Here is a 15,380-nt window from a genome sequence, read left to right as displayed (position 1 = left end):
ATCTTGGAGGGGATCCTTTAAGTGTTTGTAGTGCTGCAATTAATTCAAGGTGACTTATGTTTTTTTCGATAGTTTTGGCTGTTGAGGTCGGTGTATAATTGGTTGTGTTGATTTTATATTTGTTATTTCGGAATTCGTCTGAGAAGTTTAGGTCGCTTGAGAGCTCTGAGAAGTGTTGCAAGAGGGAGTTGGCTATTTCGAGAGTATCTGTTGTTGTAGTGTTGTTTTTGGGATTATGTATGGCGTGGATTTGTTTGCTTGGGTTAAGACCGCAGAAGCGTCTTATGTTGCTCCATATTTTAGATGAAGGGGTTTTCGGGTTGTATGGTGGATGTAAAGGATCTGGAAGCTTCGATTTTAGGTTTTTTGATTTCGAACTTGTACTTGGCGTTTAAGCGTCTGTAGTTTAAAGCATTTGTAAGGCTGATGTTGCGATTAAGTGCTTTCCAAGCTAATTGTTTTTCTTTTTTTAACTGTGCCAGACGTTTAGTGAAGTGGGGAAAATTTCGTTATTTTTGTGTGTGTGAGTCTCGTATTGCTCCCAGTTGGCTTTTTATAATGTAAAAAATGATTTTGAGAATTTGTTTATAGTGTTTGGAGGGAATAAAGAGATAACTATCGGAAAATGATCGCTGCCATGGAGATCATTAAGTATTTCCCACTTGGTGTGTGGGGCTAGTGTTGCTGAGCAAAGTGAAAGGTAGATATGCGTGTTGTGAAATGTGTGGGTGATTTGTCATTAAGTAAGGTTAGCTGTGTGTTGTCAATAAATTGTTGTATTGTTTTTCCTCGAGAGTTTGCTTTCGGGGAACCCCAGGCAGGGTGCCATCCGTTAAAGTCTCCTAGAATTAGTGAAGGTGTTTGGTTATTATACAAAGTGTCTTCAAGCATTTTGTTTGTGACAGTTCTGTTTGGGGCAATGTATGTTGTCTTTATGTGCATGTTCTTCTTAGATTTAATGTGTATTGCTAGAGCTTCAAGGTCGTTTGGAATGTTTACTATGGAATATTGGATTGACTTGTGGACTAATAGCGCTACGCCGCCAAATCTATTGGTGGCTATGTTTGTTAGTAGAGTATAATTTATTGGAGTTGGTATATTGTTAGTATATTGTATGTGAGTTTCTTGAAGTGTAATGATATGCGGAGAGTATTTTTTAATCAGGATAAGGAGATTATTGTAGTTATTTGTATATCCTTGAATGTTCCATTGAATTAAGATTAGTGGCATACTGGTAGTGTAAAAAGTTCTAGGGTTGAACCTTAAAGTATAGGAGATCAGTGGCTTTTAAACCGATTCGCTGTTAGTGGAATGTTTGTTTTTGTTAGAGGATTTTGCTTTTGATTTAGGTGGTTTGAAGTTAGTACACAGAGGGTTTGACTTATCTTTAGGGAAAATTTTTAGTTTAAGGTCCTTTGTGAGTTGAGATCCGTATAAGGTTGTTATTCTGGTGGGGTTCATGTTGTCTGTTTCCATGGCTTCGGTGTCGTCCTGGTCGTGTTGGTTGTGTTTTTGGAGGGACATAGTTGCGTACGCGAACAGTTTCATAGCCGACTCGGAGTATTTCAGGGAGTTGATGGGTTTCGAATGTAATTATTATGAGTCCGGTTTCTATTAGGTTGTTGTTGTTGTTTGGGTTGTTGTTGTTGTTAGTGTTTTTGTTGTTACTGGTAGTTGTTGGTGTTGGTGTTATTGTTGGTGTTTTGTCTCTTCATTATTTTTTTGACTTCAATTACTTTCTGTGGTTTTAGTTCTCGGAGGATTGTTTCTTCGTCTATGTATCTAAGGTCATTACAGTAGATAACGCCTTTTGAAAAATAAAGTGTCTTGTGTTCGGTAGCTGTTATATCCATATCTGCGATTTCGGTAAGTTTTAGGAGTTTTGTGGCTTGGGTGTTGTTTTTTGTTGTTATCAAAAGTCCGCCGTCTCTGGTTTTTTTCACAGAATCAACTCTTCTTCCGCAGGCGAAATCCACAAATTTCTCGATGATGAAAGGTTAAACAGTTTTAAATGAGGATTCATTTTTGCTTTTGATGACAATAAATTTGGGTTCTCCTAGTTGGTACGGTCTCGTAGTGTATTTAGCTATGTCTGGCGGTTCGTGCATGTTTGTTTGTAAAGGGCTTGCGCCCGAGTGGTATGAAATTGTGTGTTTTTTGTTGTTGTCTTTTTAGTTTTGTTTTGTGTTTAATATTTGTTTTTCAACTTTTGCTGATAAGCTCAATGGGTTTTTTGCGAACGCGGGATCGATAGTGTTCTAATACGACTTGTCTCTTCGGAGGTTGAAGTGGTACTGACATTTTTGAACTTGATTTTGGAGGAATGTTAGAAAGAGATAGATTCGATATCTACAGAAATCAAACTTTATTATCTCTAAATAACGATAAAAATGTAAATACGATAGATTATAAAAGTACCTAATGTAAATATGGATTTAAGTGATGAGTGATGAGTTAAAGCTAAAAGAAGTATTGGCCAAATATTCAAAATTTCTCATTGATGGTATTCTAAGTAGATGTGTTACTACAGGTTCTTTAGAAATCCGATTAGTAGACGTAAACAAAACGGTTTAGAGATGACCATATCGTCTTAGCGAGAGCGAGAAAGATATAGTTAGAGAAAAGATTAAGCGGATGCTAGAATCTAACGTAATTCGACCAATCATCTCCCCCTTCTCTACTCCAATGTTACTAGTAAAAAAAAAGGCGGTAGTGATAGACTATGCATAGATTATCGAGAACTCAACGCCCCTTGCCATTAATATCAGACCAAAAAGAACGCCAAAAAAAAGAAAGATCAAAAGAAGGCGGTAAATATTTCTCCAGCCTAGACATGGCCAGTGCTTTCTATCAGGTGCCCATTCACCCCGAATCGGTTGAGCGAACTGCATTCGTGAGCCCAGAGGGTCAATATGAATTTTTAGCCATGCCCTTCGGCCTTAAAAACACTTTGTCCGTCTTTGTCTAGTTTGAGCTTTAGGGGACTTGGTTAATAGATACGCAGTAGTCTAAATTGATGACGTATTAATGGTTTCTAATACTATAGAGGAAGAACTTGACAGATTGGAAACAATGATTAGCGTATTATCAAAGTCAGGATAGTATTAGTATTAAAAAGTGTCAATTCCTGCAAACGAAGATAGAGTAATTAGGTTTTCTTATAAGAGATGGCGAGCTAAAACCCAATCTTCGAAAAGTACGAGCACTGACCTAGTTTATAGGCTTAGCATCTTACTTTAGGAAATTTGTCCCTCATTTCTCAGAAGTGATGAAGCCTATTTATCTGTTAACTTCAAAACGAATTTGACTGGTAAGAAAAGCAAAAGGAAATTCGCCAAAAAAATTATGAAGCATACGAAGGATTAAGCGTACGAATGCAAGCGCCAATGGGTATAGCGCTATGCTATTACACAAGGTAGATGATCAACGCCGTGTAGTTGAGTACTACAGTAAATGCACCACAATATCCGAATCAAAATATAATTCGTATGAACTCAAGACATTGGCGGTGTACAACGCTATCAGACATTTCCAATATTATTAAAGCAGCAATAAGTTTAAAGCATATACGGATTGTAATTCTGTTAGAGCAAGTCAAGAAAAAGTGGTATCGACAACGCGGGTTCATCGTTGGTGGTCATTTTTGCAGTCATTCGAATTCCAGGTAGAATACAAGAAAGGGAGCAAATGGCTCATGTTGACTGATTGTCTAGAAATCCCTAGATCCTGTCTAGATTGTCTAGTAGCGCAGGAAAGTTCGAGTGAGGTAGTAAAGGTACCAGTTAACTTGCCAACTATAACCCATAACTGGCTTATATCCGAACAGAAGCGTAATCAATACATATCGCAAAACATGACCGATTTAAAAAGTGATGAAATGCAGAAAGAAATAGCAAATTCTTATAAATCAGGAAAAATCAAAGAAATGGGAAGACACAATGCTTGCCAGTCGTGCCCAGGGCATTTAGGTGGTCAGTTGCTAATCATGTTCACGAGGAAATAATGCACTTGGGGTGGCAAAACACCCTACATAAGATTTACGAGCAATATTGGTTTGATGGAATGCCAAAATATATACGAAAATTTGGAGAAAATTGTGTGTCATGTAAATTGTCAAAATCAGCGATAGATAAAATACAATCGGAGTTACATCCCATTCCCAAGGTTCTCTACCTTGGCATACCATGGCATACGGTACATATAGACATTAGTAGGAAATTGAGCGGTAAAAAGGACGAGAAGGAATATGTCATCGTTCAAATAGATGCCTTCACCAAGTTTGTCTACCTATACCACACCTGGAACTTGGACACGGTAAACTGCATACAGTCAGTAAAGTCTGCATTATCAAAATTTTATATTTACAAGTAGCGAGTAACTAACCATAGTGCCTTAGAGTTGATGATTGGCAAAGAAGCGATGCCCTTGGGAATGCTAGAAAGGAAATCTAAGGAAAGTATGAGTAAGAATGCTAAGTATGATAAGGCAAGAGTAGGTAAAAACCATGCTTAGGTAGTAAGGCATGAAATTGGTGATCATGTTTTATTGAAAAACGAAGAGCGGCATTAAACGAAGTTGAATCCACAATTTAAGGGACCATTTGAAATTGTGCAATTGCTAAATGGTTACCGATACTTGTTAAAATCATTATTTCGCTTGTTAAAATCATTGACAACTAGAGGAGTGTATAAATATCCACATGATAGTGTACGTAGTGTACCTAAAGATCGAGAGACTTTTGAATTAGCGGAAGAGCTTGACAACGGTAAGCAAGAGATCTGTGACTTAAGAGGGGTGCAGAGGAGAGATTTTATGCAGAAGAGAGCGTAGTACTCTGATTTTTACATATAAATCACAAATGAGAAGCCTGTTGAAATAATGTTTCGATGATAAGTGAATTGGTAGCCAGATGATTGAGCTACTGCACAAGAAGTGCAATTGAATTTGTCTTAAAGAATAAATAAGCTTTGTAATCATAAGAGCAATATAAGTAATATAGGAGAGGATAAGTTTCACTTTCAGTACATTTTCATTTTTCAGTACATAGTTTAATAAGAAATAAATGGGTAGCAAGTCTGAAAAGTTAGAAAAAAAAAATTGTGTGCGCTGGCTTTGAAACGAAATCGCACGCACACATCCACCCGTGAATTTGAATCTGTGCCACGCATACATACAAAGATGAATCGAAACGCAGACTATCCTTCTTCATGGTGCTCCTTTCAGATACTGAACAACAGAAAAAATTCTATGAGAATATGAGAGTAAGATGAACCAAATTTGAGCGTAAGAAAGAGAGTAAGATCTATTTCTGCGGCCAGCTGGGGCCTGTCGCAAGAAATTTTTTCTATGTGGTCTATATGGTGTATGGTTAGTGCTCTAACTCATTTAATTCGGGTTTCATCCCCCGAATGTTGTGCGAGTGGCACCAACAGAGTCACTCATTCATTTAATTTTGTTTCGGCATTCTATATCACTCAATTCATTTTCAAGGTTGTGTATTTGAATGTCGTTTTTTAGCAATTCATGCAGACCTCTAAAATCAACTTGCGCTTCGCAAAAAATTAAGTTTTTTTTCGTGTTATTTGTACAAATAAAGCAGTTTTTGTTTGGCAAAGTAGAAACCTTTTATTACTATAACTTGTCTTTATAAAACCGATTGTGCGTTTATTTTTGATAAAAAATGTTGATGATTTTGTTATTTTTATTAAAAGCGGAATAACTTATAAAAATAATACCTTACCTTTTTTTTAAACTGGATTGATATATTACCCCTGCATCGGAGTTTCTTGATGGTTTTCTTAAAATCGGAATCGAGGTACATTCGGATCCATCCTGGGATATTAGTAAACTACCTTTTGTTTTTTGTATAATTGCCGGGTTTAAACACTCTGCATCTAGTACTTCATCATTCATTGATTGCGATTTAATATTGTATCCAAGCCAATTAATACATTCAAGATCATGTTGGTGTTCATCAACTGGCTGTCGAATGTAAAAATTACATAGGGAATTGTTTTTTTTAATTTTGTTCTGAAAGGCCGATTTTGTAATTTTCTCCCTTTGCTGACTTGTCCCTGGACTATTTTTTATTAAAACAGTATTAAGATCATACTTGTCTAATATAACATCTCCATCTTCTTTAGCTTCTAATTCATTGTTCAATATTATTTGTTTGAGGTTTGAGACTACTTCAGAATCATTTGTTGGCGAACTAGATATTACGTATGCTGTAGACTACAAAAATTTAAGTTCGGTTGTTTTAATTTTTTTCTCTGTTTTGACTACTTACTTGATTTTTGTCCATGGTTTTTGATATGCTCAAATTTTTATTTGAAATAGAAAATCTGTTATCAGTATCCATATCAGTGAGTTCTGTACCACTTTCGAAAATCATATTTGTGATGTAACATGTAAAATTTTCTTGTAATGAAATAGTTTCATACCTTTTCTAACATATTTTGTGGAACGTCAATTTTTTTGCGGAGGATTAACGTTTTTTAAATATTTCTCTACCCGCATATAAAAATAAATTTTTGCCATTGTTCTGAAAAGATTTACAATTTACGAAAAACAATTACGATACATTTCGGCAACAGTGAAAAAATTGTGCAATAAATTTTTGTATACGTTGGCAAAGGATATTATAATTTTGGTCAAAGTATTCAATGCAGTGTAAATATCTACACAGTGGTCGATTTGATAAAATGGTGGGTACTATATACAAAATTAAAAGTTCAAACTTTTATTTTTCTTTCTTTGTTTTTTTCTTTTCTTTGTTCTTAGTTCTTTGTTTTTTTATACCCTTGAGGATCAAAAGTGTTATAATTTTTCTCAAAAGTGTGAAACGTAATGAAGGAGACATCTCCGACCCTATAAGGTATATATATTCTTAATCAAGATTACCTCCTGAGTTGATATGAGCATGCCCGTCTGTCTGTTTCTACTTAAAATAGTCTTTCAGTTTTAAAGCCATTGACATAAAACTTTACACGCACGCTTCTTTCCTTTGCACGCAGTATATAAGTCGGATCGACCGCGATCGGACGACTATATCCTATAGCTGCCATATAACTTATTTATCGGAAGTGGTATATCTTTGGTGTAGTTTTGGTGTTTTTAGAGTTAGAGAGTTCCAATTTTACATGAAAGCTGTCTTTGGCAAAATAATACGACATGACAAAATTTAAGTTTTTAAAGTAAGAGAGTTCACATTTTACATAAGAGCTATTTTTGGCAAAATAATAAGACATGCCAAATTTCACAAGGCATTTTTATACCCTTGCAGAGGGTATTATAATTTTGTCCAAATGTGTGCAACGCAGTGAAGGAGACATCTCCGACCCTATAAAGTATATATATTCTTGATCGGGATCACATCCTGAGTTGATAAGAGCATGTCCGTCTGTCCGTCTGTCTGTTTCTACGCAAACTTGACTCTCAGTTTTAAAGCTATCGACTTGAAACTTTGCACACACTCTTCTTTCCTTTGCACGCAGTATATAAGTCGGAACGGTCGGAATTGGCCGACTATATCCTATAGCTGCAATATAACTGATTGATCGGAAATGCTATAACTTTAGTGTTTTTAGAGTAAGAAAGTTTAAATTTGACACGAGAGCTATTTTTGGCAAAATAATACGACACCCTAAATTTCATAAGGATCGGCCGACTATATCTTTTAGCTGCCATATAACTGAACAATCGGAAATGACCCAACTTTCGTGTTTTTGAAGATAGAAAGCTGGAACTCAGTACAGAGTATATTTTTGGTCAGTTGATCCAACCTACCAAATTTCATTAGGATCGGCAGACTATACCCTATAGCTGCCATACAACTGAACTATCAGAAATAACACAACTTTCGTGTTTTTGAAGATAGAAAGCTGGAACTTAGTACAGAGTATATTTTTGGTCAGTTGATACAACCTACCAAATTTCATTAGGATCGGCAGACTATACTCTATAGCTGCCATATAACTGATTGATCGGAAATGGTTTAACTTTGGTGTTTTTAGAGTTTGAGAGTTTAAATTTTACATGAGAGCTATTTTTGGCAAACCATTACGACATGCCAAATTTCATAAGGATCGGCCGACTATATCTTATAGCTGCCATATAACTGAACGATCGGAAATGACCCAACTTTCGTGTTTTTGAAGATAGAAAGCTTAGTAAAGAAACTTAGTACAGATTCTATTTTTGGTCAGTTGATCCAAACTACTAAATTTCATTAGGATCGGCCTACTATATCCTATAGCAGCCATATAACTGAACGATCGGAAATGGTATTTGGTAGAAATATCAACTTTGGTATTTTTGAAGATAGAAGTTTGGGACTTTTTTTAGTTTTTATATTTTAGTTACTTAGTTTTATTATGATGTAATCATAAGGATCGGCCAACTATATCCGATGATTGCGATATATATCTGGTTTTAACTGCAAGGGTATATAAACTTCGCCTCCGCCCGAAGTTAGCTTTCCTTTCTTGTTTTTAACTTATTTATCGCAGATAATATTTAAAATGTTTTTGGAATTTTTTCAATCGCAGGTCACGAAGATGTAATCAAGTGACAGCCAACAGCCAAGTCGATATAGCCATTTCTGTCTGTCTGTCCGTCAGTCCGTCTGTCCGTATGAACGAACCACGCGTTCAGTCAGAGACTATAAGAGATAGTGCTATAGGATTTAGCATGGAGACTTAGCATGGATTCCGGCAGAAAACGCCCACGGAAATCCGATTTTTGACACGACCCCATCCGCCACAATGAATTGAATAATTTTCTGTACCGCCAGTACAGGGAGGTAGTTTGAAAAATTTTTTTATAGATAATTTATATTTGAAATTCAATGGAATTGGTTATAAATAGCTGACCTCTGACCTAACATGAGTTTAATTTTCCTTTATACTGTGATTCGGTCATTCTTTTTTGTTTATTCTGTATTTTGCTACATGATGATTAATTTTTCCGAAAAATCGGAAATACAAGGTTTATGGGAAGGGTGGTACTATCGTAGTCGGGATACCGAGTCTTTTTTAAATCGTTTGATTAAAAATGCAAAAAATTATTAATAATAATTATATAAAATAAATTAATTTTTATGAGCAAATTTGTAAATTTTAAAGTAGTGTTACAAACAATCTAATAAACAATCTAGTAAATAAATAATCTAATATCGTGCTACTTGGTACTTGAAGTTTCATGGGGCTAGATAAGAGCCCCGAAAGAAAGGTTGCTCCTTGCCCAGTATTGACATCTTTTGTAGCAGCTTTTTAGAACCATATGACAAATATACCACGAGGTGTGGCTATGAATTTCGTAGACCATGTATTTAGACCCAAGAGTGATCGGCTAATCCCCGTGCCGAGACGTGATGAACTAGGACGATCCCCCTGCCGAGACGTGGAGTGTCCGGCAGATCCCCCTGCCGAGACATAGAGTGTCCGGCAGATCCTTCTGCCGAGATGTGAAGTACCAGACCGATCCCTTTGCCGAGACGTGGAGTGTCCGGCAGATCCTCCTGCCGAGACGTGAAGAGCCTGGCCGATCCCCCTGCCGAGACGTGGAGAACCTGGCTCATCCCCGGCCGATTCCCCTACTGAAACTTGGATTGCCTGGCTGATTCCCCTGCCGAGACCTGAAGTACCAGGCCGATCCCCCTGCCGAGACGTAGAGTGCCCGGCAGATCCTCCTGCCAAGAAGTGTAGTACCTGCAAATATCGGGACCGTGAAATACGGCGTTTCCTTGGTGTTGCGGAGGCGCGACAGTAGCGGCCAACTCCCGATCCGGACTCGCCAGCCCATATACGCGGTGTTTCCTTAGTGTAGCGGAGGCGCGACGCCCAGTCTTTGACCTGTCCCAGATCCTGTAGTCCGACGTGCCGTACTGGGTGAAGATCAGTCGCAGACGACCCAAGGGTGTGTTCAAATAGGTTCCAATCTATATCCAATGTTCCAATCTATAGGTTCCAGTAGATTCTTTCTCTTGTGTGCAGCCATCGAGAGGGCGACATATCCAACGGCAACGCAGCAGAGGAACAGCAGCGGCGACGGAGCAGAAGCAGCGACCGTAGCAACTGGAACGGCGAACAGGAAGCGCCGACGACGAACCGAGCAGAAACCAGGAGGAGCATCAAGGGTCCGGGGCGGAGCCCATTTTCAAAACAAGAAGTAATTAATTGTATAAGTAATTCTATTCTATTCTATTCTTAATTCTATTTTTGGTCAGTTGATCCAAACTACTAAATTTCATTAGGATCGGCCTACTATATCCTATAGCAGCCATATAACTGAACGATCGGAAATGGTATTTGGTAGAAATATCAACTTTGGTATTTTTGAAGATAGAAGTTTGGGACTTTTTTTAGTTTTTATATTTTAGTTACTTAGTTTTATTATGATGTAATCATAAGGATCGGCCAACTATATCCGATGATTGCGATATATATCTGGTTTTAACTGCAAGGGTATATAAACTTCGCCTCCGCCCGAAGTTAGCTTTCCTTTCTTGTTTTTAACTTATTTATCGCAGATAATATTTAAAATGTTTTTGGAATTTTTTCAATCGCAGGTCACGAAGATGTAATCAAGTGACAGCCAACAGCCAAGTCGATATAGCCATTTCTGTCTGTCTGTCCGTCAGTCCGTCTGTCCGTATGAACGAACCACGCGTTCAGTCAGAGACTATAAGAGATAGTGCTATAGGATTTAGCATGGAGACTTAGCATGGATTCCGGCAGAAAACGCCCACGGAAATCCGATTTTTGACACGACCCCATCCGCCACAATGAATTGAATAATTTTCTGTACCGCCAGTACAGGGAGGTAGTTTGAAAAATTTTTTTATAGATAATTTATATTTGAAATTCAATGGAATTGGTTATAAATAGCTGACCTCTGACCTAACATGAGTTTAATTTTCCTTTATACTGTGATTCGGTCATTCTTTTTTGTTTATTCTGTATTTTGCTACATGATGATTAATTTTTCCGAAAAATCGGAAATACAAGGTTTATGGGAAGGGTGGTACTATCGTAGTCGGGATACCGAGTCTTTTTTAAATCGTTTGATTAAAAATGCAAAAAATTATTAATAATAATTATATAAAATAAATTAATTTTTATGAGCAAATTTGTAAATTTTAAAGTAGTGTTACAAACAATCTAATAAACAATCTAGTAAATAAATAATCTAATATCGTGCTACTTGGTACTTGAAGTTTCATGGGGCTAGATAAGAGCCCCGAAAGAAAGGTTGCTCCTTGCCCAGTATTGACATCTTTTGTAGCAGCTTTTTAGAACCATATGACAAATATACCACGAGGTGTGGCTATGAATTTCGTAGACCATGTATTTAGACCCAAGAGTGATCGGCTAATCCCCGTGCCGAGACGTGATGAACTAGGACGATCCCCCTGCCGAGACGTGGAGTGTCCGGCAGATCCCCCTGCCGAGACATAGAGTGTCCGGCAGATCCTTCTGCCGAGATGTGAAGTACCAGACCGATCCCTTTGCCGAGACGTGGAGTGTCCGGCAGATCCTCCTGCCGAGACGTGAAGAGCCTGGCCGATCCCCCTGCCGAGACGTGGAGAACCTGGCTCATCCCCGGCCGATTCCCCTACTGAAACTTGGATTGCCTGGCTGATTCCCCTGCCGAGACCTGAAGTACCAGGCCGATCCCCCTGCCGAGACGTAGAGTGCCCGGCAGATCCTCCTGCCAAGAAGTGTAGTACCTGCAAATATCGGGACCGTGAAATACGGCGTTTCCTTGGTGTTGCGGAGGCGCGACAGTAGCGGCCAACTCCCGATCCGGACTCGCCAGCCCATATACGCGGTGTTTCCTTAGTGTAGCGGAGGCGCGACGCCCAGTCTTTGACCTGTCCCAGATCCTGTAGTCCGACGTGCCGTACTGGGTGAAGATCAGTCGCAGACGACCCAAGGGTGTGTTCAAATAGGTTCCAATCTATATCCAATGTTCCAATCTATAGGTTCCAGTAGATTCTTTCTCTTGTGTGCAGCCATCGAGAGGGCGACATATCCAACGGCAACGCAGCAGAGGAACAGCAGCGGCGACGGAGCAGAAGCAGCGACCGTAGCAACTGGAACGGCGAACAGGAAGCGCCGACGACGAACCGAGCAGAAACCAGGAGGAGCATCAAGGGTCCGGGGCGGAGCCCATTTTCAAAACAAGAAGTAATTAATTGTATAAGTAATTCTATTCTATTCTATTCTTAATTCTATTTTTGGTCAGTTGATCCAAACTACTAAATTTCATTAGGATCGGCCTACTATATCCTATAGCAGCCATATAACTGAACGATCGGAAATGGTATTTGGTAGAAATATCAACTTTGGTATTTTTGAAGATAGAAGTTTGGGACTTTTTTTAGTTTTTATATTTTAGTTACTTAGTTTTATTATGATGTAATCATAAGGATCGGCCAACTATATCCGATGATTGCGATATATATCTGGTTTTAACTGCAAGGGTATATAAACTTCGCCTCCGCCCGAAGTTAGCTTTCCTTTCTTGTTTTTAACTTATTTATCGCAGATAATATTTAAAATGTTTTTGGAATTTTTTCAATCGCAGGTCACGAAGATGTAATCAAGTGACAGCCAACAGCCAAGTCGATATAGCCATTTCTGTCTGTCTGTCCGTCAGTCCGTCTGTCCGTATGAACGAACCACGCGTTCAGTCAGAGACTATAAGAGATAGTGCTATAGGATTTAGCATGGAGACTTAGCATGGATTCCGGCAGAAAACGCCCACGGAAATCCGATTTTTGACACGACCCCATCCGCCACAATGAATTGAATAATTTTCTGTACCGCCAGTACAGGGAGGTAGTTTGAAAAATTTTTTTATAGATAATTTATATTTGAAATTCAATGGAATTGGTTATAAATAGCTGACCTCTGACCTAACATGAGTTTAATTTTCCTTTATACTGTGATTCGGTCATTCTTTTTTGTTTATTCTGTATTTTGCTACATGATGATTAATTTTTCCGAAAAATCGGAAATACAAGGTTTATGGGAAGGGTGGTACTATCGTAGTCGGGATACCGAGTCTTTTTTAAATCGTTTGATTAAAAATGCAAAAAATTATTAATAATAATTATATAAAATAAATTAATTTTTATGAGCAAATTTGTAAATTTTAAAGTAGTGTTACAAACAATCTAATAAACAATCTAGTAAATAAATAATCTAATATCGTGCTACTTGGTACTTGAAGTTTCATGGGGCTAGATAAGAGCCCCGAAAGAAAGGTTGCTCCTTGCCCAGTATTGACATCTTTTGTAGCAGCTTTTTAGAACCATATGACAAATATACCACGAGGTGTGGCTATGAATTTCGTAGACCATGTATTTAGACCCAAGAGTGATCGGCTAATCCCCGTGCCGAGACGTGATGAACTAGGACGATCCCCCTGCCGAGACGTGGAGTGTCCGGCAGATCCCCCTGCCGAGACATAGAGTGTCCGGCAGATCCTTCTGCCGAGATGTGAAGTACCAGACCGATCCCTTTGCCGAGACGTGGAGTGTCCGGCAGATCCTCCTGCCGAGACGTGAAGAGCCTGGCCGATCCCCCTGCCGAGACGTGGAGAACCTGGCTCATCCCCGGCCGATTCCCCTACTGAAACTTGGATTGCCTGGCTGATTCCCCTGCCGAGACCTGAAGTACCAGGCCGATCCCCCTGCCGAGACGTAGAGTGCCCGGCAGATCCTCCTGCCAAGAAGTGTAGTACCTGCAAATATCGGGACCGTGAAATACGGCGTTTCCTTGGTGTTGCGGAGGCGCGACAGTAGCGGCCAACTCCCGATCCGGACTCGCCAGCCCATATACGCGGTGTTTCCTTAGTGTAGCGGAGGCGCGACGCCGAGTCTTTGACCTGTCCCAGATCCTGTAGTCCGACGTGCCGTACTGGGTGAAGATCAGTCGCAGACGACCCAAGGGTGTGTTCAAATAGGTTCCAATCTATATCCAATGTTCCAATCTATAGGTTCCAGTAGATTCTTTCTCTTGTGTGCAGCCATCGAGAGGGCGACATATCCAACGGCAACGCAGCAGAGGAACAGCAGCGGCGACGGAGCAGAAGCAGCGACCGTAGCAACTGGAACGGCGAACAGGAAGCGCCGACGACGAACCGAGCAGAAACCAGGAGGAGCATCAAGGGTCCGGGGCGGAGCCCATTTTCAAAACAAGAAGTAATTAATTGTATAAGTAATTAAATAATATTGTGTTTGGAAAGGGCTCAGAATAAAAAGGCCTCTGATTAAGGGTTTATAAAGTTTTATGCTATCTGCATTATATTGGGGCTCGGGCAATCACGTTGAACTATAAATTCGGTGGAACAGACGCAAACTCTTTGATCTAGCTGAGGAAAAAGGAGGAATAAGCGGAAGGAATAAGGCTCCCAAGCATTCAATCGGTTGATATTAAGCCTGAGAACGCCTGGCTCCCTATAGCTGGAAGACGTCAAGAGCAGCTGACTTCCTCGAGATAAGCACGAGCGGCTTAGAATTAAACACCGCAGCGATCGGCTCATCGGCTTTATCGATTATCGTCTTTAATATAGTTCAGCATTAGAGCTAGGATAAAATCGATTTCAACATCAATTACATCTATTCTTTTATTTTAGGTCGATGCATCGATCCGGTTTGCAAATATCAATGCATCGAATCCATAAAGAAAAATCACAGGCAGAAGAAATCACGTGCAGATAATTGGGTAATTGAAAAAAAAAATATTTTAATGTTTATTTTAAACCAGCTCCAAATAATCGTTTTTTATTTTGGATTTAGCGAATTGGAGAGCGTGTTCATTAGGGCCGGATTCATAATTTCCGATAGACGCCCCGCTCACAAACCTTAAACGGATGGATTACTAAAATTTAATTTTTTTGTATGTTATGATATGTAATTTTTATTTTTATTATGTTGAAACAAAATATTTTGTTTTTTTTGTTTTCTAAATAAATGAGATTGATAGGTCTCAAAACATATAAGAAAAAATTTTTTTTTATATAATCGATGTTTTGTTTTTAAATATCGAAAATAATCGATGCACTGAGAATCGATTTATCCCCAGATCTTTTGAGCATAGGATAAATTAAATATTAAATTAAAAACAAAATTCTTTATTAACAAAAAAGAAAAGCTAACTTCGGGCGGAGCCAAAGTTGATATACCCTTGCAGTTAAAACCGGATATACATCTCAAAAATCGGATATAGTTGGCAGATCCTTATGAGAATTTCATAACACAACCAATTCATTACGAAAGAAAATCTAAAGTCCCTAAATCTAAAAGTTCTATCTTCACGAACACTAAAGTTGGTATTTTAGTAAAATGTTAGTAATGTTGGTATGTTGGT

General features: G+C 38.8%; 1 protein-coding gene across 5 annotated transcripts in view; it reads right to left on the bottom strand.

Annotated features, from left to right (window-relative positions):
* The window catches only part of Sox102F (transcription factor Sox102F), a 417,100-nt gene that overhangs the window by 271,147 nt on the left and 130,573 nt on the right, over positions 1-15,380 (bottom strand). For 2 of the 5 annotated variants that reach the window (XM_070282381.1, XM_070282382.1), the window contains exons 2-3: positions 6,290-6,544; positions 5,741-6,234 (exon numbers count right to left, since the gene is read on the bottom strand). In XM_070282381.1, coding sequence (XP_070138482.1) covers positions 5,741-6,234; positions 6,290-6,394 — 599 coding nt within the window. In that variant the 5' untranslated portion in view covers positions 6,395-6,544. Of the gene's footprint in view, positions 1-5,740; positions 6,235-6,289; positions 6,545-15,380 lie in introns of those variants that run through there. The other 3 variants (XM_070282383.1, XM_070282385.1, XM_070282386.1) reach the window with 3 other exon arrangements.

This window comes from Drosophila bipectinata, chromosome 4, assembly GCF_030179905.1.
Source record: "Drosophila bipectinata strain 14024-0381.07 chromosome 4, DbipHiC1v2, whole genome shotgun sequence".
Lineage (NCBI taxonomy): Eukaryota > Metazoa > Arthropoda > Insecta > Diptera > Drosophilidae > Drosophila > Drosophila bipectinata.
The sequence above is the reverse complement of the archived record's forward strand: the minus strand, read 5'-3'. Positions and strand labels throughout refer to the sequence as shown.